Here is a 26123-nt window from a genome sequence, read left to right on the forward strand (position 1 = left end):
AATTTTCTTTATGCAGCCTTTTTCCGCGATAGCTCTAACTTGGGCGGATTCCGCGTCGTGGCCAACTGCCTAGCCTGCAATAATTTAAGCAGAATGATAGTAATGACCATGAACGCAACTTCCGTGACAGACAGTCAGTATGTGAACACGGAACAACTGCCCACGTTAAGAGACAACGTACCAAATTTATTTCGCTGGCCTACTAACATTGTATTTCTTCTTGTCCCACTGTCCTTGTATGCTTTTTCAAGCCAATGTTTCTGACAGCATCAAATGATTCATTTTTCCTTTTTCTCTATCAGGAGGTGCAGGTGGTAACTTGGTGACTGGTGGTGCAGGCGGTAACTTAGGAGCTGGTGGTGCAGGTGATAGTAACCTTCCAATCTTAGATTATAACTATTTTACTAAAACGATTACAAAGATAAATTTTTTTCGGTCATCCATTGGCCATCTACGTACGTAGGCTCTGTATTTAAAATATGAACTCGAATTATTGAAGCAAACGAGCTGGATGCTATGTGAGTGTAATTCGTTCCGGTAAAAGCATAGACTTTGGAAGCTGTGCGCTAGTTTGTCCTTTTTATTTTCGCACCGTGCATTGATTGGTTTCCTGCAAACTTGAATCAAGCTGATAACAAACTCTGTAGGTTTATTTCGCTTTTCGCTACCTTTTTATTTAGAAGCTCCTTGAATTTCAATAGTCACCATGCTTTCCTCTCATCGAAACTTTCACAGCTGCCCATCATGCTAACAAGCATAGTGAGGAACGTCGCAGTCTGTTGCAATGCTCGCCCTACATCTGGCTTGATCTCAGCAAGGAGCTCGACCGCCACTGCTATTGCAACTTCACACCGCGCAAACACAGACCTGACGTGGATATTTAGCGCTAACCGACTGCTGTGCATCACTTGGCTATCTCAAGACATGTGCTAACATTGCATCCCTTCCCTCCACATTGTGTGCGCATACTTCATCAACCGAATAATTTTATTCACCGTTTGCTTTCTCTGTTTCAGGATCTCTTGCTGGTGGCCTTGGAGCTGGCGGCGCATCAGTTGGAGGTACTGCAGGTGAGTGCGCATTCACCTCCTTAGGCAATACTGGTACGGGGGTCGCTGCGATAGCATTTCTGTATGTGTGTTAGATATGACGACGAGATGTGCTTATGAAATGTGAACTACAACTCCACGTGAAAAAGACATCTTGTATGGCCAGATTTTTTTTCCCATTGCGAGCCTAATGCTTGCCCAATAGAATAAATTAACACTGGAGTCTCTCTTTTCAAACAGACGATATTGCAATAAACGTCCCCACCATCACGTTCGTACATTGTTTTCTCCTCTCTCTTCAAAACCTCCACTGCTTCCGGCTCTACTCTTGTTCGCGCTTATCGCTCGTGCGGCACAAAAACCATCTTGCTTGCAGGTCCCAAACCAGTAACAAAATGTCAGCTCCGTCGCCGACGCCTGGTTAATTCGCCGTCCTAAGCAGCGTGAAGCCCTCGGCACCACAGCGTCACGAGATAGATGTATCTCGAGAAGATACTTTTCTCGAGAAGATAGGTAAATAGATAGGTGCCAAACCGCCATGCACTCCGTTCATCAGTATTGCTGAGTGGGCGGGTTGGTAGCCTCATTCGTCACCGTTGCTTTTCCTTCACACTCGAACTCAGTTGCACTAAAGTAAAGCTCCGTTCATATCCGGGTCATAAAGAGTGACGAGGCTAGGAGGAAGTATCCCCCATCTTATCTCTCAATGACCGGTTACATTGACTGCTTCCCTAACAGGGAGTGGGCGTGGGCTTGGTAAGTCCCTATGCATAAATGTCTCCTTAATTTGCGTGGAATAGTATATTTACGTGATGACTAGATCCTTTTGAATCAAATGTTTCTACAGCATCGCATGCGGGGTCAAGCTCCGCGCTTCTCTTCCTCTGGTGAGTGCTACCGGTGGTGGGTACTGAGAGCCGGAATAGGCCAGGATGGCTCGAATGGCTCGGAACCTTGTACACCTTCTGGGAACTTAACAGTATCGGTGTTTGAATGATAAGACGACAATTTCAATCAGTGCCAAATAGAGTGGTAATGCAAATGTTAGCCAGCGCTTTCGAGTGGACGAGAACACAGCTGGCCTTAACAGTAGCGCTTAATAGCTCTCTTAAATGTGTTCAACCCGCACTGACAGATGTACCTTCTGCATGTCACTGAGTTGGAACCAAGATGACGTCTAGCTAGCATTCAAACCCATCTTATTTGTCGAAAGATGTGTCCATGCACCAGAATATCAGGCGCATTCGTCGCAAACCACTATGTGAAACATGCAAGTCCGCTGTGTCTTCTCGGTGTACTTGAGTCTATTTCAACCGATCGTTTCAGAGAGCTCCATAGTCGCTTCCAGGTCATGTAAGACAAGAATTCAGGCTTCATGTAGAGCCATAATTCCATATCAACATTCCACTTTGCTTGTGTTCGTAATAAAGCTTAATCTTTGCTACGTAATTTCTGCTAGGAAGCGCTAACGGAGCGTTCTGCGACTACCAGTTGAAAACGTCATTCTGTACATACACCTTAAACCGACTCACAGATACTCTTTCTGGAGTTTTAAAAATGTGTGGCTTTTCTTCTCATTTTTTTTCTTTTTTTTCCAGTGAAAGATGTTATGGCTCCCTGCCCAGTCGCTTTGATACGCGCGCTACGATTGGTGCCCAGGGCAGTTATCAAGTGCTTTTAGATGAGTTGATGACAAATTATGTCACAACTGCCCCGCATTCATACGAGCTCCGGCCCCACAGAGTGGCAGTGAGGTGTTCTACGTTCATGCCATTCCGCCGAAAGTAAAAAAGAGAAATATACTGCTGCTGGATAGCGCTGTAGTGCCGCTAGCTGCTATGAATGGCTGACGCCACGCTCTGCAGCAAATCTACAGGCCAGTACCAAGCTGAAAATATTTGCACTAAACTAGTGGGAAGACACCAAAAGTACGATAGGACATACAATAAAGAAGATGCAGTGGTTCGTCACTACTCACCCACCGGAGAAGGGCATTTCCACCAATCAAGGCGATATGGATTGTACAAAATTCGACAATGAAGAAAATTTTCTTCTTGAAAGCAGATTGGTGATGCTTTATTTTTTTTTTTTTTTAATCTCTGCCCCGCTAAAGAGACCGTGAACTTTGTGAAGCGGTTTTGTGGCTTTTAGTGCACCGCCTTCAAAATTTGTATTTCCTTTATTGTGATGTTAGGGCAAACTTATTTTATTTGAATTTATATGTGCGGATCGATTCCAAACGAAGCAGTGCAACAATTACTGCCAACAACAGTACATCGGCTATGGGTTGCTGGTTCGCATTATGAGTGAAACTATGACTTCGCGGTGGTGATTACGGCGGCAGTGGTGGATTAGGAGAAGCTACGTTCGGTGGTTCGAGTAAGCGTACCTCTTTAAAGGTTATGTGAAAGCGATCACTAGTATACTAGTGATAGTTTAACTGAAGCGACAATTCATTAAAATTTAAGACGTTAACCTTGTAGTGCAAAGGAAAGCTGATGCACGGAATATACAAGGGCTATTTTTATAAGTAAAAGCAAAGGCGTTTCTTCACTCAGTATTCTATCTTGTCCACCTCTTCCATATCGCTGTGGAAGTACACGCCCTTCAAGAACGTCTTTCAAAGAGTAACGCAACTCCATGATTTTATCAGTTATTGTCGCTCACTCAACTTTCCCTGCATTCGATGCTGAAATCATTCTGCGTTAATTTTCACTTCGTTTGATCTACACAGTGTGCACAAGTTTTCCAACAAAATGTTTTTATTTTTTGAAGGTAGGGTCAACAATTACCGGTTGCTTCCTTTCTTGCTATTATAGGTACTACAGGTGGCGGCTTAGCAGGAAGCACCGGATTAGGTGGCGTCACAGTCAGTTCAGGTAAATTCGCGTGTTACCCTACATCTTTACGAAAGCGAGCACTATTCGCACGAACTGAAATTCAATACTTTAACGTCTTGCTGTCGATGCAAATCAAAACGGGTATTTTCGAATAAACTAGCAGCCATTTTTTGTCAAGTAGACTCAAAACACAGTTTATTCAATCGGAATTGTTTAACATGTCGTCGCGGGCATTCATCAATGTGTCGGAACCCATATTACGCCAAACAGTGGTGCTCGCCATGTTTATATCCATCTGGAAAAGAAGGACGCAGCCGCCCAGACTCCCGGCGTAAATTAATGGCTCACAGAGCGGTTCCTTTCACTTCTCATCCTTCACAGTCTCTGTGGATTAGTTGGTTGTTGTCGTCTCCCATCACGTATTCGCTCTATCACAACACTTTTTCGAGAATGTCCGGGGTTTTTTTTTTTTTCTGTTTTACTAAGTGTGCATGAAGCGAGATAGGTAACTAAATGATGGCCATCAGCCTTCAAACGAAAGTTTTTGCGAACGTAGCGCACCTTTAGGTTCCATATTTCTCAACTCTTCCCCTAATTCCTTTCAGGCGGCGGTGGCTATGGTGCAGTAATAACTCCTAGGATTGTTGTGACGAGTGGTCCAGGTAAATACTCATCTTGCGTTTTTAAAGAAAGCGTACGCTACTGGTGCACGATGGTATGAGCAAATGCGCTAGAGGCTCCTCAACCTTATAGAGGGGGATATAGTTACGCAAGCTTCTCGGGACTTTTTAGCCACCTTTGCAGGACATACATGTTTAAATCACTCGAACTAGTTATTAGACAAGCAAACATAACGATTGGACTTCCCTTCCGACAAAAAAGAGTGAGGCGATAGATCCTATAATGCCAGATCAAAAGCGCACTTCATGACCACCTCGAAGCTTTCAAAAGGAACGACGCTGCTAATTCCTCCGTAGTAAAGAATTCCAATGAACCTCAATCCGAAAACCTCGACAGAAATGCCGATGAGCGCTACTGTCACGCCCCTAGCGAACACCCGTGAATGATGGGGCTGTTACGACGTCACCGTCGGGCGAGCATAAGCGAGCGGATTTATTCCTTTGCTCCATGGTCGCCAGTCACTGACGCGGATCTTTTGTGCTTGACAATGAGCTTGGTGCCTCCGTGTCATTAACGTCACGGCCCCTGTGTCATTTTTCCCCTTCTTGCTAAGCGACATATGCCGAGAGGCGCGTTTCTGTGCTCGGAATTTTCGAGGGGTTGCCGAATTTCTCGCACTGGCGCAGAAACTTAGCGCGCTGCCGGCGTTACGCTTCTTGAGCGAAAGTACCACGCCTGTTTCATCTGCCTCCTAGAGGGACGATTAATCAGTTCTTCCAAGAAGTGGGGTGCTCGAAATTTTCTTTCAATTTCCGGCTGTTTTCGTTCCGTGCATCGGCGCGATATTTTCAAGACACAATCATCAGCAAGTCGTCACCCTATCTTCCCACCCGTTCTTTTTTTTTTTGTTCTGCAGGTGGTAGCCTTGGAGGTGGCGGTGCAACCCTGTCAGGTGGTGCAGGTGAGCGCAGCTCCCACTTTCTTAAGAAATTCGACTGCATGGTATGCTAGCATTCTATCTACTCACCGAGCCTATCCCCTTTGCAATGTCCAAGGCCGGATTCTTTCACGCCGCAGAAATTAGTTTTCTTAGCAGCTGTCGAAAGGCATTCATATTGGTATTTAGTTATCATGTATTTAGTACATACAGCAGGCGGGTTTACAGTTGAAGATGAAAAAGGTAACAGCACGGGGGTTTCAAATGATTACAAAACGTCATGATTTGCATTAACGATGAGAAGAAGAAATAGAATAGTTTAAATGCTCTACGTTAGATGGCCGAAGCTGCAGCGAAAATTTTGATCAGGATTAGAAGCGTAACCAGCACCAAAAGAAAACCGCGCTAAATTATACAGGCTAAAAAACACGAAACGTAATGCACTTTCTCAGTGCGTTATTATTTTTTCAGCTCGTTGCCATGCTGGCTTTCGCTCTGGATCGATGGTTCCTCCGATGCGAGATAACCAATGTGCCTCACAAACCCCATTTCCAATTATCCCATACAAACTTGCCTGTTCCTGTACAAACACCCCACCGTAGTATCTCATGAATAAAATGGAAATGATAGATTGGGAAGTTATACCGTATCTAAGCTTTTCTTCCTTTTTTATGGCAGCGTTACAGCCGATTGCCATATTCGAGTTGCATCTGGTATGACAACGTTACCGAGCATAACCACAACGGCCACGAGAGCGAGTCATCGTGTTAAAACGAACTCGTCGCGCACTTTACGCTCGAGCGCCTGTCTATCTTACTTTGCTGCCTTAGTAATTAGGCTAGCAATCTACCTCTTCTTGTCGTTCTCTAGACCGGATATCGCGTGCCTCCTGACAGAATGAGCAGTGCGACGAGAAGATACCAGGTCCAGCCAGACACCTGCAACCTCCGCCTTAAAAGGCTGGATCCGGCTATGCAATTTTCTCCCTCACGTGGAATTCCACGCCCTCATACACACCTAATACACAGATTACGTTTAGGCGTCGATCTTCCGCGCAAGTACTTGCAAATCGTGGTGTGCCCCGTGTGCGCACGCAAAAGACTAGAACTGGTAGCTGCCTTGAAGTATGTAGACCGCAGACCACTTTAGGACCCCCTGCTAAAGGGAAGGGGGGGGGGGGGGGGGGCGCAAGGACGGAGAGCTGGCAGACGATAGAGGCAATGCCTGCTTTTTCACGCTTCTTATGCGACACGGGCCTGGACTCGCACTTGTGATGGTAGAACTTTTGTGATGTGTCCTTTCGTCTCGTTTCCACCATCATCACCCGCCATTCTGACCCTCTTTCTTCTCTTCTTCCCTTTCCCTTTCTCAGAGTAGCATGCCAGATACTCTAATTTCCTGCCGACATCTCTGCCTTTTTCCAGTCAATAAACTTCTGACCTCTTCTCACACTGAGACGGCTTACTTCTCCGACTGAATTGTTTATTCACCGCTGAATGTTCTCTTTCACACTTATTTAGTATCCACCGCTGGTGGCCTTGGAGCTGGTAGTCCAGGTGAGGGCAGATCCCACTTTCCTAATAAGCTTTTCCATCTGTATGATATATAGGAGGGCTACTGCAACAAAACTTTCGCATTACGTATTAGGAATGCCCGTGGAGGTCATTGTTACAGGAGGGACGTAAATCTTATCCTTAACGGCAACACAGTATAAAGAAGCTGTTGCACAGCCAGACTGCTTTTTTTTAATACTGGGCATCTATTTGCTTGTCCATGAGAATTAATGAGGCATCCCTTGTTCCTCAGCGCTGAAAATGGTGGGCATAACACCAATTTACACACAGCACGTGCCGTTTTGTTACTGCAACATTTTAAAAACCATGTGCCTTTTCATTTGCTATTTCCTCCCGCTTTATGTTTGTCCGGTGGCGCATACGGCGGAAGAGTTAGTGGATCAAGTGGTAGTGCGTTGAGTTCAGGTAACGGTAATCAGTATATCTTAGAGAAACCTATCAATGCTGGAATTTGAAAATAGGAAATAATTGAAATTTTCACAGCTTTCATTGGCAAAGCGAACATTTACATGCATATTCAGATTAACGAAATGCCGGGCTATTTAGAATGAATCAAAGGGAAGCTATATCGCAGAAGGTCGTTCCACCTCTTCTCCCGGTGTGCGCCAGTGATGTGGAAATCTGATAGCTCTGTAATTAATTCCTATGTCTTGAAGCGAATGACATAAGTTAACGAACCTGCGGCATATCTTTATCATCCAAAAAGAATGATTGTTTGACTTTGCTACCGAACACATTAATCAAGCTTTCTTCAAGCAAAGAGAAAATACGGCCCGTGAACTAAAATACCGACTTTATGCCAGCTGAACGACGGTGAATTTCTGGACAATGTCAAATTCCGCCACACTGTCGAATGAGCCATCTTTTCAGTTCCGACTGGCGGAAAAATCAGTTGCGCCTTCTCTGATTAGCTAAAAGAATGCCAAGACAGCCTGTTTTGACCGCTTCCATAGTAGCATGCCGAGAAACGTTGAAGAAGTTTCGCCGACTACGCATGGGGGAGACCTATTCAAGACCCCTTGCATAAACTACCGTACGATGAATCATCATTACGGGCTTGTGGTAAAACAGATGAGAATATTTCACATGAACTGTTCACGTATCATATTTATGCATAGCGTAGACGGGAACTGGGCGTCAAGTGTAGAGCTGCGTGGCCTGAATTAATTTTAGCAGAATGGTAGTAATGACCATCAACGCAACTTTCGTGACAGGCAGTCGGTATGTGAACACGAAGCAATTGCCCACGCTAAGGGACAACGTACCAGACAAATCGACTTCGCTGGCCTACTAACATTGTATTTCTTCTTGTCCCACCGTCCTTGTATGCTTTTTCAACCCAATGTTTCTGACAGCATCAAAGGTTTTATTTTTTCCTTTTTCTCTTTCAGGAGGTGCAGGCGGTAACTTAGTGACTGGTGGTGCAGGCGGTAACTTAGGAGCTGGCGGTGCAGGTGATTGTCACCATCCAATCTTAGATTATAACTGTTTTACTAAAACGATTACAGGGATAAATTCCTCCATTGGCCATCTACGTGCGTAGGCTCTATATTTAAAATATGAACTCGAATTATTGAAGCAAAGGAGCTGGATGCTATGCGAGTGTAATTCAAAGCGGTAAAAGCGTAGACTTTGAAAGCCGTGTCCTAGTTTGTCCTTTTTATTTTCGCACCGTGCATTGATTGCTTTCTTGCAAACTTGAATCAAGCTAATAACGCACTCTATAAGCTCTTTCAATTTCAATATTGACCATGCTTTCCTCTCGTCAAAGCTTTCACAGCTGCCCGTCATGCTAACAAGCATAGTGAGGAACGTCACAGCCTGTTGCAAGGCTCGCACTGTATCTGGCATGACTACAGCAACAAGTATGACCGCCGCTGCTATTGCAACTACTCACAACACCAACACAGACCTGACGTGCATATTTAGCGCTAACCGACTGGTGCGCTTCACTTGGCTATCTAAAGACCTGTGCTACCATTGTATCCCTTCCCTCCACATTGTGTGCGCACACTTCATCAACCGAATCATTTTATCAACCGTTTGCTTTCTCTGCTTCAGGATCTCTTGCTGGCGGCCTTGGAGCTGGCGGCGGGGCAATGGGAGGTGGTGCAGGTGAGTGCCTATATCCCACCTCCTTAGGCAATACTGGTACGGGGGTTGCTGAGATAACATTTCTATGCTTGTGTTAGTGATGCCAATGAAAGATGGTGTTGAAATGTAAATTGGAACTGCACGTAAAAAGGACCTGTTCTATGACCAGATTTTATTTTCCTATTGCGAGCCTAATGCTTGCCCAGTAGAATAAATTAACAATGGAGTCTCTCTTTTCAAACGGACGTTATTGCAATAAACGTTCCCACCATCACGTTCGTACATTCTGTTTTCTCCCATCTCTCCAAAACCTCCACCGCTTCCGGCTTTCCTCTTGTGCAATTTTTCTTTTACTGAAATGAAAATAAAAGAAAGCGATGCAGTTATCCTATTATTGTCACGGCTACTCCTTTCATCATAGCAGAAATAACAATTGTTCCTTTTCTATGTCCTCTTTCAATGTTTCAATGTTTCAGGTGGTGTCGGTGGCGGATTAGCCGGATCAAAGCTTACCGTGACGGGTGGATCAAGTAAGTGACACTCCAACTACCTCACAAGAGCAGGCGCTGAGGCGGCGATTAACAGAACACTGCTTTAGGAACTGTTAGGAACTGAATGCAGACGTTACGTAACTGGAAAGAAATGCTCCGAAACGATCATTCCGAATGTTTCGACAGAGCCTGTTTCTTAAATGAATATTTTTCGAACCGTACACCCCGTATATATGGCTGCGCTGTAGGAGTCGGTATGATGTACCGGAAAGAGTGGCCCCACTGCATGAATCTATCAGTTACCCATGGCATTTCATGCACCAGTTCCTTTGACTTCGGCAGCCAACTTCGGCAGAAAGATATTTTCATTCCTTCGACCAAATCTGTGTTCGCCATTCCTAAGAGGCGATGTTTCCTCTCTCTCTCTCTCTCTCTCTCTCTCTAGATCTCTATCTATCTCTCGCTCGCTCGCTCTCTTTCTTTCTTTCTTTCCTTCTTCATGGAGCAAAGATCACAAATTTGGGATTTCGTTCTTCCAATTGAGGTTCGTATGGCGGTTCCTCTGGCGGAAGTCGTGTGTCAGGCCGTTCAGGGAAGTCCACCTGCTGCGTTGCTAGGATAGCCAACGCTAACAATATTAAATTGTGGCCCGACGCTCTAATATTCAAATTCTTACAATGGTAATGCGACCCAAAGCTGGTAGTCTATTATGTAACAAGCTCACAACTCTCCTCATGACGAAAAAGATAGGTAGTCATTTCTCTTAATCTTCGTTATCTTCCTTACCCGCATATAGCACAAGTACACGTCCTTTCTTCCCTCCAAAAGCAATCATGATGTCACGTAATATATTCACGTACTGCATACATGCAATCAGATTACGCAGCGTTCGCCGCCAACAGACAGCGGATAGAACCATCGATTACATTCCAGAAACTCCTGATACATGCAAGCGCGTCCTGCGCTGAGCGATAACATTTGTTAGGCGGTGAAAAGCGCTCATTTGAAAAAGGTAAACAAGTCCACGTGCCAATATCATTCCTTCAATCTGCATGTCGGGAGCTCAACGACCGGCGCATGTCACTTTGTTATTTGATGCACTCTCCGAACACTCTGGCCGACTGTCATACTTTCAGCCGCTTGTTCAAGAGAGGCAGAGAGAGAGCATATGATAAACGAAAGGTAGGGAGATTAACCAGAACTGAGCCAGGTGGGCTACCCTACTCTGGGAAAAGAGAATAGGGGACGCAAAGTGCTCCAGCATCGCTTCTATGCACTGAAGAGATAGTTCAGGATGTTTGCAAGTGATCTCTTCCTAAAGGGGATAAATCGGGGTTCAACGGTTATTGCACCGGGCTCGGTCTGGTAGAAGCAAACTTACTGACCCACCAGCACTGCTCAAGTGCTTTCAGAACAGCAACGGCAGATGTCAATAATGTGTATACGCGACCAACCGACAGTCCGAATTTTTTAGAGCCGCTTATAAGAAAATTCTGAAGACGGCTACTAAAGCGGCCGTGCCAACGGGTAAGGTGATATTAGGGTAGGGGTCCTTTGTGTGTGGTGCTTATGGCGTGACTAAATCTTGTCTCCTGAATGTTTCGGCTAATGTCGTTACCGCAACACTTTCTTTGCTTTCGATACCGAAAGCAAATTAAAGCATTCAGCATTAACTTTCAGTTTGCTTGATCTACGAATTGCGCACAAGTTTTCAAACGAAATATTTTCTTTACGGCAGGCAGAACAGTTACGGTTTATTTATGTTTTCCTGTTATAGGCGCTGCAGGTGGCGGCGTTGCAGGAAGCACCGGATTACCTGGCGTCTCTGTCATTTCAGGTAAGTTCGCGTGTTAGCCTCCATCTTTACGAAAGCGAGCACCATTCGCATGAACCGAATACCAATAGTTTAACGTTTTACTGTGGATGCAAATAAAAACTGCGGTTTTCGAATAATCTAGACGCCATCTTTTGACAAGTAGACACGAAACACACTTTAACCAATCAGAATTGTTTAACATGTCGTCGCGGGCATTCATCACTGTGTCGGAATCCATATTATGTCTGACAGTGGTGCTCGCCATCTTTATATCCATCTGGAAAAGAAGGACGCAGCCGCCCAGAATCCCGGCGTGAATTAATGGCTGACAGAACGGTTCCTTTCACTTCACCTCCATCACAGGCCCTGTGGATTAGTTGGTTGTTGTCCTCTACCATCACGTATTCATTCTATCGCAACTCTTTTTCGAGAATTTTTGTTTTCTTTTTTCAGTTTTACTAAGTGCGCATGGAACGAGATAGGTAACTAAATGATGGCTATCAGCATTGAAATGAGTTTTTCCGAACCTAGTGCACTTTAAGTTCGTTGTTTCTCAAGTCTTCCCACTAATTACTTTCAGGCGCCGGTGGCTATGGTGCAGTAATAAAACCAGGGATTGTTCTGACGGGTGGCCCAGGAAAATACTCCTCTTACCTTTTTAACGAAAGCGTACGCTACTGCTGCACGATAGTATAAGCAAATGCGCTAGAAGTTCCTCAAAGCTATAGAGGACGGTATAATTAATCAAGGTTCTCGGGATATTTTATGTCACCTTTCATGGGCATACATGTTTAAATCAGTATATGTAGTTATCAGACAATCAAACACAATGATGGGACTCACTTTCTGACCAAAAGGGTGAGGCGATAGATCCTATAATGCGAGATCAAAAGTAGACTTCCTGACCACCTCGAAGCTTTCAAAAGGAATGACGCAGCTAATTCCTGCGTAGTAAAATATTTCGACGAACATCAATCTGGAAACCAGTGGTGGTTCGTGGAGTTCAGATAACGACAACGAGCATATCTTTGCGGAAACTGTCATTGCTGCAAATCATGAAATAGACCATTATTGAAGTTTTCATATAATTTATGGGCAATGCAAGCAACAATCTATATTTTGAGGATAACGATAACGCTGCGTTTTTTTTTTTTTAGAATGAGTTAAAGGGAAGATCAGCCGGTGAAGTTTAATTTCCCTATCCATACGGTGTGCGCCGATAATGTGAAAATATGATATGCTACCTGAAAAAGTCATCCCTACGCCTTCAAGCGAGTGACCTCTGTTTACGAACCAGTGGCGTATTCTCGTCATCAAGGAATGAGATTTATTGAATGCACTGCTGCGCTAACATGAAAAAAAACACTTAGGAGAGAAAGTAAGATACGACATGTTGACCAATCGTTTCTTAGTTTCTCTCCTAAATCTTGATTTCCTGTTAGCGCAACAAAGCATTCAGTACATCTCAACTAACTCGACCAGCAACAAGTTCTACTCAAAGAATGAGATTGTCTTACTCATCAAGGCTCTATAAGTAGCGACAAGGATGAACCATGAACTAAAATTTGGACTTTACATTAGCTGGCCGACGGTGACTTTCTAGACAACGTTAAATTCCACCGCATTGTCCAATTAGCCGTCTGCCAATTAGGCACATTGTCGAGAAGACCAGCTGCGCCTTCTCCGATTGCCTAAAAAATGACAAATTAGCCTAATTTGACCGCCTCTAGGACAGCACGCCGAGCAACGTTCAAGCGGCTTCGTCGACTAAGGCTACGTGGGGCCTTCCCCAACCACTTCCGTTCAATATCCTACGACAACTCATCATTGCATGGTTGTGGTAATAAAGATTAGGAGCTTTCACACCGCCAGCTTGTCTCATTTGTACCCAGCAGAGACGGGAATAGCACGACAAATGTGGAGCTAGGGAGAACGATGCGCTCGCTTTGGCGACCATTTCCCAACCATGACCTACTCAAAACATTGCCTATTGTAATAGAACCACATTTCCGTATCGTGTGTGCTTAAAACCTCTTCCGAGGACCGGTCTCGAATGTAGTGCACAGCCGCGCCAATAAAGTTACAACATCTTCAGGTGTGAGTTCTGTCATTGCCTCGCACTTTTAGTACTTCAATTTGAGAATATCTAAGATTAAGAAAGAGGAAGCGCTGTCGGTGTATTTTTTTTCCATGTCGTTTGTTTGTGGGCTGCCATTCCCAAACTTCTGGGGAATAATTTTGTCAGGAATGTAAGACCCGCTATCAGCAACTTTAGTGATAGAATGGCATAGAAATATGGTAACACTCATATACCATATGTCAGATATCCTGGCGCGGGTTATAGTATACACGTATCTAAATATATAGGGAACCTCACGGCGACGCTGACGGTGACGATGACGGCGAAAATTATCTTGGTCTCTTCATGTAACTGCCATCGCGATAGAAACGATGTCTTTATTTGCAACGTGTCAGCGGGGGTCGGGCATTCAGCAGGGAAACTGACTAAGAGTGACCAAGAATTCCCTGAGCAAGAACCGAGCGCGGCGCAAGTGTCAAAAATGAATGCATCGTTTTTCATACGTGCGCCTTCATCCCAGATGTTCCTGTCGAACTGCCCGATCCATGAAAACACTCGCTATATATATATTTATATCACGCGACAGATCTTGCGAAAGCTGAAATAGAAGCCATTTACACGTTTCTTTTTGTTTTCCTCTTTCAGGTATCGGCAGTAGCACCACCGGCGGTGGCATATCAGGTATGTCAGGCAACCTGCACGACTTCACCGGTCGCCAAATTAAAGGCACGTAGAGCAGGAGGGTCACGCTGCCGTTTACTAGTACTCGTTCTGAACTCTGTTTCTTTCACGAAAATTGGTTTCTTTTAGCCAGCGAGTCTCTAATTCTGAAATTCGATATCTTGCAACTCCAGAACGCCTCCATGACGATCCCCCTCGAACTCGTGCATCTTTGTTCACTGGTTGTGATTTTTTTTAGGACGGGTGGAAGGAATGCTGATTACACTCGCCTCCCTAGCTGCGGAGGAGAGCGACCAGGTGTCTCAGCTGAGCACGGCTGTCAATACGAAGCGTATAGATGTACTAAAGCAATAAATCACGCTAGTTCGTCCGTCACACCGGGAATGTTGGTAGCGCTAAAGGAACGCATGCGCCCATGAAAACGATAACACCTGGGGTAAATTTCGACACGTTTGTTTCCAGAGGCGTACGTACATTTATATTTTTATTCTGCGCAACAACCAAGGCCGGACATATAGTCAAAAATAGCTCATACACATTACTATTCAATGAAGCCTGTTTCTTAGCAAAGCCAATGAGCAGTTAACACGTTCTACTTAAGCAGCAAATATTCATAATTTCACTCACAAATGTCTGCACTGCTTTCTCGCTATCTGTAAAGGAGCTGGCCTTCGCGTATAGTCATGAAAAGACGTCGTATTTGCCAGGATGCTAAGCCATGGTTTCCATCTGTATTGAAATACATAATAGAACTATATCATTTGTCAATTTAATCAGTTAAAAGTTCGTGGCGTGTGCTGTGCCTCGTGCCTATGTTTCTCCTTTTAGCGCTACTCAGTTTGCTTGTTGGTATAAGCCATAACGGATACCGCGATAAATGTTTAACGAATAATACGTAATGTACAGATTGCGTGAATTCTGAACCGAATTAACACGTAGTTATGTCTCGAAGTATAAAACGTAAAAAGATATCAATGATAATTTTTTTCGGCATTTTTACGAAGTAGTTCTCCATAATATCACGCACCAGACAATTTGATTTTGCTATTTGACACCTACTTCCACAGTATCTTTCCTGCTTCCATTGTGCGTGTATGCTTTTTCAACACAGTGTTATTGGCCGTACGAGGCGTTTTTTCTCCCTTTCCCTGCTTTAGGAAATGCAGGTGGTAGCTTAGGAGGTGGTGCTGCAGGCGGTGCCTTAGGAGCTGGTGGTACAGGTGAATACTAACTTCCATCCTTAGATTATAATTAGATTGTTTCACTAAAACGATTACAGTGATAAATTTTTCGCCCATCCTTTAGCCATGTACGTACATAGGCTCTATGCTTAAAATATGACGTATAGTTATCGGAGCAAGCAAATTGGATGCCATTAAGTATCGTTCGACGTGTTCAAAGCGTAGAAGCTGCAAGCGATGCGCTAGATTATTCTGTTTATTTGCGTACTGTGCAACGATTGGTTTCCTGTAAATCTGGATCTCGCTAATAGCGAACACTGTAGGTTTATTTCGGTTTTCGCTATCTTATCACCTAGCGGTTCTTTCAATTTCAACATTCGCTATGCTTGAAAATGAAAATAAAAGAAAGAGATGTGGTCACCCTATTAAGGTGACCGCTACTGCTATTCGCACAGCAGAAATAACAATCCTTTCTTTTCATTTTCTTCTTGTGCATTCTTATCGCTGAGGCGCCAAGGATTCTTGCGCTTGCAGGTGATAAGCTAGTAACTGACTGGCAGCGCCTTTGCCGACGCCTGGTTAATCGCTCGTCTAAGCAGCAAGGACCGCCTGGCATATGCGTTTATGACATATCTGCGACACTATATAAATATGCCCAGCCATGGGCGTAGCGTACTGGATGATAATTAGTGTGCATCGCATCAAAGTAGTTGTCTTCTTCTTTTTTATGTGGGATGTTTATAAGACGAGCCAGTTGACGACTTCTCCCTTGAGCACCTACACTTCCTTATCTCTCGCGGCGGTCCTCTTTGTCGAGAACTCGACTCAACCAAAAGAAGAGCGCCGGCTTATCTGTAGATTCGGTCGCGCTGCAGGAAGGCAATTACAATCCGTAAGTGAAACATAACGAAACATTGCAAATGCGCTCAAGAAGCTGGGCGCTCGTATCGAGCAGGAAAAGCGCCGTTCGGTTTGTTTGTGTTCTCTCAAAATCGAAGATTTCCTGAACAGCTTAAATCTACAAACTACCGCTTCTCCCTCCCCTTTATAATTTCTTTAATTCGAGAACATTTCAAACCTGAATATTCGCCTAAGTTTGTCCATGGATTTTTTTGTTACCCCATCGTTTTTATGGAGTGGTTATCGTGTCGTAGTCGTCAGGCTACCTCTCGATATTCAGCCTCACTCTCAACCAACGCCTAGAAAAAGAACTGCGCTTTCACCGCGACCGGCGCGGGGGATCAAACTCCTCGGGACTAGAAAAAATTTCGTCACTTATACTTCTTTGTTCCTGCCAGAAAAAGAAAAGGACGCCTAATTGCACCATTCGTCTAGCGTAACTCAGTGCGCAACATTGACACATATCTTCAATTGAATTGAATCGAGTTTATTTGCAACAACGTTGCGGGTCGCCAGGAAATAAAAAGGCATCGAACAGCTTGAGAGGACCTGGCCAACCTGTACACACGTCGGCAGAGCAGCAGTGTTGTCAAAAACAAAGTTTATGAAATGCATTGTACATGACACACGTACAGACGAAGCAGGCTTGCGTATGCCGCGTGTTAGAAACTTGCGCAAACAACATTTACGATAAGTAGCAAATGAAATTAAATATCAGCTAGATTTCGCACAAACATAAATGAATCTACGCTAGAAGTGTTCCCAGTAACGCTCTTTGTAGTTCTTTGAAGGAAATTTGTGAGATGTCAGGGAGCTGTTCTGTACTCTGATTGCATTTAGTAATGTGGGTAGCAAGGACGGTAGCATGTGTATTGTGCGGCATTATTTTTTAATTCGTCAGTCTTCTGACTTGCCTGTACCATATTTTGCTATGGTGGCGCCTAATCAAGCTACTATTGCTAGCGCGTTATTGTTAATGAAACCAAATTTCGACGGGCGACTCAAATTGTATGTGTACTTGGAATTCACCGTGCCGTGACGACGGCCGCTTGCGCAATGGTAATCTTTACCGGGAAACGTATGCGCTGAGTGCTACTTGCATCGCCTTGTTATCAGGAGCACCTTATCATCAATTAGGTAGTTAGGATGATTGTTTCGTGCTTGTTCTTCACTGAAACGTATGCTGTTCTGAATGTTGTATGCATGATTCCAAAGAATGTATGCACTGTTCAATTTACTTGGTTGCGTGCTTGAAGCTTTTGCCTCATGGGGCTACGAGCCACTTGTGCTGGCCCTTGACTTCCGTCTGAATCTAGCCGCATTTATTTCTAACGCATGCGCACATAAAAAACAGTGACAAACTAGAGCTTAACAGCTTGGATGTAGAAGGAAGTGCAGCACGTCGGAGCGTTTTTTCTAGATTCGGTAAATTTTAATTAGAGTACTAAAGCTTGTGTCGTGGATGGACTGCTGAACATAATGCTAGACCAACTCACCGCGCGTTTGTGCATGCAAATGCTGCCATTCGCGTGCGGCTGGTTAAAAACGGTTGCACTGTAATGCTCCACTCATGCTTGGAGAGCTAAATGAGAGCCGTGGCAAAAGCAGTGACCAGACACAGGTCATCAGACCAAACTTACGGGGAACCTTTTCATGAAAATGAAATCAAGCACACCGCGTACAATATTCTCAAGCTGTTAACGAATCAAAATAATTGTATCGATGCCACTTGGCGAAATCAGCCGTCGTAGAAATGTTTCAGTTATGCTTGACAACGAACGCGATTGTCGCGATCGACAGCTGAGTATTCTAAAAAGTGAGCATCTTTATAGATGCATAAAACACCTCATATTGCTTCTTTCAACTTTCCTTAATATTACATTTAAAACATTTACTACATTTAACTACGCCAATGTCTCGTTCGCGTATTTTGTACGGACAAGTTTGTTCCGACACTACGGATACATTGCGGCTATTGGCTACGGTGTCTTTGCTATGACACAAGACTGGCGTTTTGTGGCTGCTGCTATCACCGCCCACCTCTTTTTGTCTGAATGGTTCAACCACCACTCGTCCTGCCTCGTCCTACGCATACCGTGCTACGGCCTGAGCTTTCATTTTCGGTTGTGCAACACTTGTCACGCAACGCTCTGTGTGACTCTGCATATGCTGGCACTTCTCGCCGAGTCTCCGCCAGCATAGTCTACCTTGAGTCCAATCTTCTCTATGCAGTTGTTGCTGTTCGCCAGTGCTGTAGAGCAATTACACGCCACTCCGTCAACTAAACGACTACTCACTAGACGACCGTGTACGCTACCCGTGTAGCAGCAATCACTGGCGTTGAATCGACAGACAGTTAGGCTCAAGCCATAAAAAGACTGCTTGATAGCTGCATAACTCCCGTGCCAGTGACATCCCATGTTATGGCTTTTCGCTTTCGCAAGCTCCCTTTTCTATTCCTGTTTTCTTTTATGATCGTGCGTGTAGGAGAGTTTGGCTTCACACGTAATCCCGGCTACTCCTTCTCCGGCTTCATGAAACAACACACATAAAATTTCAACCGGCCCAAACAACCATCTCATTTCATTTATTTATTTTCTGAAAGTGCCCAAGAACAGCATTACTCCTTTAGTAATAGTGCATTTGTGTTACACAAAGAACAGAAAACAGAAAACAAGACAGAATATCTCAAACAACAGTGGTACAAAGTGCAACAAAAAATCAATTAATCAAAGACAGAAACCAGATAAGGAGCATGAAATAATGATTAAAATGTAAATAAATTTAAAATCGCGTTCTTTCAAAAGATGAAGCGTCAACAGGCACAGCACACTAAGAAGGAACAAAGACGGGACAAGGTGCTACTTGCTCTGTTTATTTAAGTCAAATGCGGCTGATTATATACCCATGGCGAAAGTGTCAAGTGGTCTTTTAAAAACTATGCATCAACTAGCCGCACAACGTGTTTTACTGCAATACCTTAATATCGCGCTCGTGCGCTAGTCACCACAAGTTCGAATAAACAGATTGTAGGCACAGCAAACAAGTATTGCACGTCAAGCAATCCCCGCATGCAAGTTGCGATAGGCGTGTCTTACGTCGGAACAAGCACACGTAACACAGCAACTATCAACTTCGCAAACAAACAAAACCATTTTATTTATTTTTCTTTGTTTGTGAGCTCAATAATTCACTATTTAAAATTACTTCGAATAAATATACAGAAAAATGTACTCATCAGAGAATTGTGTTCATCTATCGGTATTTACCTTCTAAAATACAAACATGTCACATACTTCACCAACGAAAAACAGGTGACCACCGACAGCTGCGAACCCTTTCTTCAGCAGGGCTTTACCAGCACTGCACGACAAGCAACCCCTTCCTTTTATTTTGACTTCCCTGTTGCATTTTTTTTTTCAATGTTTCAGGTGGTGTCGGAGGCGGATTAGGCGGATCAGGGATTACTGTGACGGGTGGTTCAAGTAAGTCCCACTCCAACTGCCTCACAAGAACAGGCGCTGAGGTGGTGATTAATACAACACTGCTTTAGGAACTGAGTGCTGACGTTATGTGACTAGAAAGAAATTCTTCGAAGCGATCTTTCCGAGCGTTTAGAAGGAGCCTGTTTCTTAAATCAATATTTTTGGACCTGAACACCCTGTATATATGACTGCACTGGAGTCGGTATGAAGTATCGGAAAGAGTGGCGCCACTGCGCGAACCTATCTGATACCCATGGCGTTTCATGCACCAGTTCCTTTGACATCGGCAGCCGACTTCGCCAGCAAGACATTTTCATTCATTCGACCAAATTTGTCTGCGCCATTCCTGAGAGAGAACTAGGAGTCGGATTCCTGATTAATAAGAATATAGCTGGTAATATACAGGAATTCTATAGCAGTAACGAGAGGGTGGCAGGTCTTGTTGTGAAACTGAATAAGAGGTACAAAATGACGGTTGTACAGGTCTACGCCCCTACATCCAGTCATGATGACCAGGAAGTCGAAAGCTTCTATGAAGACGTGGAATCGGCGATGGGTAAAGTCAAAACAAAATACGGTATACTGATGGGCGACTTCAATGCCAAGGTAGGCAAGAAGCAGGCTGGAGACAAGGCAGTGGGGGAATATGGCATAGGCACTAGGAATAGCAGGGGAGAGTTATTAGTAGAGTTTGCGGAACAGAATAATATGCGGATAATGAATACCTTCTTCCGCAAGCGGGATAGCCGAAAGTGAACGTGGAGAAGCCCGAACGGCGAGACTAGAAATGAAATAGACCTTATACTCTGCGCTAACCCTGGCATCATGCAAGATGTGGACGTGCTCGGCAAAGTGTGCTGCAGTGACAATAGGATGGTAAGAACTCGAATTAGCCTAGACTTGAGGAGGGAACGGAAGAAACTGGTACATAAGAAGCCGATCAATGAGTTAGCGGTAAGAGGGAAAATAGAGGAATTCCAGATCAAGCTACAGAACAGGCATTCGGTTTTAACTCAGGAAGAGGACCTTAGTGTTGAAGCAATGAACGACAATCTTATGGGCATTATTAAGAAGTGTGGAATAGAATTCGGTGGTAACTCCGTTAGACAGGATACCAGTAATCTATCGCAGGAGACGAAAGGTCTGATTAAGAAACGCCAATGTATGAAAGCCTCTAACCCTACAGCCAGAATATAACTGGCAGAACTTTCGAAGTTAATCAACAAGCGTAAGACAGCTGACATAAGAAAGTATAATATGGATAGAATTGAACATGCTCTCAGGAACGCAGGAAGCCTAAAAGCAGTGAAGAAGAAACTAGGAATTGGCAAGAATCAGATGCATGCGTTAAGAGACAAAGCCGGCAATATCATTACTAATATGGATGAGATAGTTCAAGTGGCTGAGGAGTTCTATAGAGATTTATACAGTACCAGTGGCACCCACGACGATAATGGAAGAAAGAATGGTCTAGAGGAATTCGAAATCCCACAGGTAACGCCGGAAGAAGTAAAGAAAGCCTTCGTAGCTATGCAAAGGGGGAAGGCAGCTGGGGAGGAAAAGGTAACAGCAGATTTGTTGAAGGATGGTGGGCAGATTGTTCTAGAGAAACTGACCACCCTGTCTACACAATGCCTCATGACCTCGAGCGTACCGGAATCTTGGAAGAACGCTAACATAATGCTAATCCATAAGAAAGGGGATGCCAAAGACTTGAAAAATTATAGACCGATCAGTTTACTGTCAAAAAAATACTTACACTGGCAGTACGACATCAAACCGGAAGTATATGACAAGGTCACAACTCTCCTTAGAACGAAAAAAAAAGGAAGTTACCTCTCTTAATCTTCCTTATCCTCCTTATTTGGAATATAGCACAAGTACACGTCCTTCCTTTGTTCCGAAAGCAATGATATCATTCCCTCAAGCTGCATGTCGGGAGCTCACCGACCGGCTCGTTTCACTTTGTTATTTGATGTATTCTGCAAACACTCTGTCCGACTGTCATACTTTCAACCGCTCGTTCCAGAGTGCTTCGGAAATGCTTCTAGGTCACTTAAGAGATAATTCAGGCTTCAACCCAGTGGATATCGTACCTAACTAGGTCTCGTATAACCAAGGTTACAGACCTACCAGCGGCGCTGGAGTGTTTTCGGAACAGCAGTTTAACAGGTCAATATAATGTATACGCCATCAACCGAATGGCGAGTTTTGCTAGAACAGCATGTTACAAATTTCAGCCGGTGGCTACTAAAGCGCCTGCGCCAATGGGTAAGGTATTTGGCTAAGGGTCCGATGCGTGTGGTGCCTATGGCATGAGTAAATCTTGTCTCTTACGGAGAGGTATCACTACTGATATAGGTTGAATATGGCAATGCTTTAAAGCTCGACAGATCAATTTAATAGTGCAGAGGAAGGCTGATGCTATGAAATGAACTAAAACATCATTGTAGGAGTAAAGGCCTACACTTTTCTTCCCTCAATATTTTTGTTCTCCACCTGCTGTAAGTCACTGCCGCAAATTGCTTCTGATTTCAAACCACCACACACTCCACTCATATCCGCGTCATAAAGACTGACGCGGATATAAGGAAGTATCAGCTATCTTATCTCTCACTGACTAGTTGCTTTGACTGCTTCCCTAACAGGGAGTGGGCGTAGGCTAAGTAAGTCCCTATGCAAGAATGTATGCTCAATTTGCGTAGAATACTTTATTTACGTGATGACTACATACCTTTGAATCAAATATATTGAGAGCATCGCATGCGGGTCTAAGTTCCACGCTTCTCTTTTTCCTGGTGCTACTGCTGGCGGTGGTGACTACTGACAGTCGCATTAGGCCAGGGTGGCTTGAATGGCTCAGAACCTCCTCCACCTCCTGGAAATTGGTCGGTATTGATGCTTGAATGATGCCACGACGCTTTCAATCAGCACCGATTACAGCGGTAATGCAAAAAGCACACTTATGAAGCGCTTATAGATGAGCTGATAATAAAATATCACAATGCCCCGCATTCATACGAACTCCGGCCCCACAGAGTGGCAGGAACATGTTGTACCTATCGGCCATCCCACCGAAGCTACAACAGAGAAGTATACTGCTCCTGGAGAGCGCTGTCGTGCCGCCGGCTGCTATGATTGGCTTACGCCACCCTATACAGCTAATCTAAAAGCCAGCATCACGGTGAAATTCTTTACACAAGATTAGTGGCATGAAGTGAAAACTACGATAGGAAAGAAAAAAAATAAGAAGCAGTCACTCGTAAGTAATCTACCACCGGGGAAGGACACTTCCACAAATGAAGGCGATATGGATTGCAAAGAAATCGAAAATGAAAAGAAAAAAATTATCCTTTAAAGCAGATTGGTGACGTATCTTTTCTTTAAACCTGTGCCACGCTAAAGAAACAATGAGCCTTGTGAAGCAGTTTTGTAGTTTTCGTGCATGGCCCTCAAAATTCGCATTTTTTTATTGTGATTTAGGATAAAGTTACTTTATTTGAATTTATATGTGCGAATCGATGTGAAACGAAGCAGTGCAACAATTACTGCCAACAATAGTACGTCGGCTATGGCGTTGCTGATTCGCATTATGAGTGAAACTGAAACTTCGCGGCAATGATTACGCCGACAGTGGCGGATTAGGAGAAGCTACGTTGCGTGGTTCGAGTAAGCGTACCTCTTTAAATTTTATATGAAAGCGATCACTAGTAGTTTAACTGAGGGGACCATTCATGAAAATTTAAGAGGTTAATCTCGTAGTGCAAAGGAAAGCTGATGCACGGACTATACAAGGGCTATTTTTATAAGTAAAAGCAAAGGCGTTTCTTCGCTCAGTGTTCTATCTTGTCCACCTCTTTCGTATCGCTGTGGAAGAACACGCACTTCAAAAACGTGTTGCTAAGAGAAACGCAACTCCACCATCTTCTCAGTTATTGTCGCTCACGCCGAAATTATTCTGCATTAAAATTATTCTGCAATACGAAAATTATTCTGCATTAACTTTCACTTCGTTTGATCTACACAGCGTTTACAAGTTATCAAACTAAATGTTTTCTTTTGTTTTTTGAAGGTAAGGCTAACAATTACGGTTTAATTATTTTTTCCTCTTATAGGTGCTACAGGTGGCGGCTTAGCAGGAAGCACCGGATTAGGTGGCGTCACAGTCACTTCAGGTAAGTTCGCGTGTTATCCTACGTCTTTACGAAAACGAGCACCATTCGCGTGAACGGAATTGCAATACTTTAACGTTTTACTGTTGATGCAAATAAACACCGTTATCTTGGAGTAAACTAGCCGTTTTTGTCAAGTTAACGAAAAACACAGTTTATTCAATCGGAATTGTTTAAGATGTCGTCATTGGCATTCATCGCTTTCTCTGAATCAATATTATGCCTAACAGTGGTGCTCGCCATGTTTATATCCATCTGGAAAGGAAGGACGCAGCCGCACAGAGTTCTGGCGCAAATTAATCTCTCATAGAGCGGTTCCTTTCACTTCGCCTCCTTCACAGGCTCTGTGGAAAAGTTGGTTGTTGTCTCCCATCACGTATTCACTCTATTGCTAGTCTTTTTCGAGAATGTCTGTTTTTTTTTCTGTTTTACTAAGTGTGCATGGAGCGAGATAGGCAACTAAATTATGGCCATCAGCCTTCAAACGAAAGTTTTAGCGAACGTAGCGCACCTTTAGGTTCCATGTTTCTCAATTCTTCGCACTAATTACTTTCAGGCGGTGGTGGCTATGGGGGAGTAATACAACCAGGGATGGTGCTGACGGGTGGTCAAGGTAACTACTCCTCTTACGTTTTTAACGAAAGCATACGCTACTGGTGCACGATGGTGTAAGGAAATGGGCTAGAAGTTCGTCAACCTTACAGAGGGGGATGTAATTACGCAAGCTTCTCGGGACATTTTATTCCACCTTTCATGGCACAGATCTTTAAATCAGTCGAAGTTGTTATTAGACAAGCAAACATGATTGGACTCACTTTCCGACCAAAAGGGTGAGGCGATACATCCTATAATGCCAGATCAAAAGCAGACTTCCTGTCCACCTCGAAGCTTTGGAAAGGATTGATGCTGCTAATTCCTGCGTAGTAAAGAATTACGACGCACCTCAATGTGAAAACCACAACAGAAATGCCTTCGAGCGTTACCGCGGCGCCCCTAACGGATGCCTCATGAATGACGGAGCTGTTAGGGCATCAGATTCGTTCGAGTATGAGCGAGTGCATTTATTCCCTGGTTCCGTGTTCGCCAGACGGTGATGCGGAAGATTTGTCTTTGAATATGACCTTGAAGCCCACGTTCTATTTAAATAATGACCCCCCCCCCCCCCCCCCACGTTTCATTTTTAAAGTGAAATCTTTACTGGCCGCGAACTCGCGATTTCGCCGTTGCGGTGCTCCGAGGAAGCACATGACGTCACAACGTGCGCCTCGCCGCGGATATTTCTCTCTCTCTCGCTTCCTATTCACTACTGCGTATGCGCGACTAGTAGCACCGAGCCACAGGTGTTCCGCCGCTGCGCAGCGCCGCGCCTTTTCGCTGCCGCCGTTTGGTATGACGTCACACCGCGTTCCTCGTCGTTGCGCTCGCCTCCGCTCACTTCGCCAGCTGCGTCGCATGCCTGATAACATGTCGGAGGATCGAAAAGGAAAGCTCGCGTGCGCCGCAACCACAGTTGAGACGGCAGTATGGACGGCGACAATTCTGATAAGCAGGAGGAGGCCTGGAATCGACATCGGAACGAGGTGAACAGGAAACTAATCGCCCAGGAAACAGACGAACAGCGATTGGCTAAACACCGCAACGTAGCTAGACAACCAGACTAACCTGGACTTGCAATCAAGATTAACCAAGGCTAACCATGCTATGCCTTGGCTTTCGGTACGTATATCCTAGCATAGCCGAGCTAAGCCACTCCCAATTTTTTGCTTCTTCTTGCTGAGCGACACATTTCGAGAAGCAGGTTTGCCCGCTGTGCATTTTCGAGGAGTTGCCGAATTTCTCACGCTGGTAGTGAAACTTCGTGAACTGCCAGCGCTACGCCTCCCGCTCGAAATCACCACGCCTGTTTCATCCGCCTCCTGGAGGGACGAAGCAGTTGTTCCAAGAAGCAGGGCGCTCGAGCTTTTGTTTCGATTTTGAGGAGATTTCGCTGCGTGCATTGGGGTAATATGTTTCAGACACAATCATCATCGAGTCGTCATCCTATCTTTCTTTTTTTTCTTGGTCCGCAGGCGCTCACCTTGGAGTTGGCGGTGCATCTCTGCCAGGTGGTGCAGGTGAGCAAAGTCCCCATTAAGAAATTCGACTACATAGAACGCTATAGGATCCTATTTACTTGAAAAGCCTGTCGCTTTCCAATGTCAA

At 44.4% G+C, this 26123-nt stretch overlaps 1 protein-coding gene across 1 annotated transcript in view; it reads left to right on the forward strand.

Moving 5' to 3' along the window:
- The window catches only part of LOC126533295 (uncharacterized), an 88637-nt gene that overhangs the window by 7301 nt on the left and 55213 nt on the right, over positions 1–26123 (forward strand). Inside the window, exons 7-13 of the mRNA XM_072289552.1 lie at positions 303–365; positions 1017–1070; positions 3869–3928; positions 4495–4551; positions 5427–5471; positions 6968–7003; positions 8413–8475. Of these exons, the coding sequence (XP_072145653.1) occupies positions 303–365; positions 1017–1070; positions 3869–3928; positions 4495–4551; positions 5427–5471; positions 6968–7003; positions 8413–8475 (378 nt within the window). The remainder of the gene's footprint in view (positions 1–302; positions 366–1016; positions 1071–3868; positions 3929–4494; positions 4552–5426; positions 5472–6967; positions 7004–8412; positions 8476–26123) is intronic.

This window comes from Dermacentor andersoni, chromosome 7 (genome assembly GCF_023375885.2).
Source record: "Dermacentor andersoni chromosome 7, qqDerAnde1_hic_scaffold, whole genome shotgun sequence".
Classification (NCBI taxonomy): Eukaryota; Metazoa; Arthropoda; class Arachnida; order Ixodida; family Ixodidae; genus Dermacentor; species Dermacentor andersoni.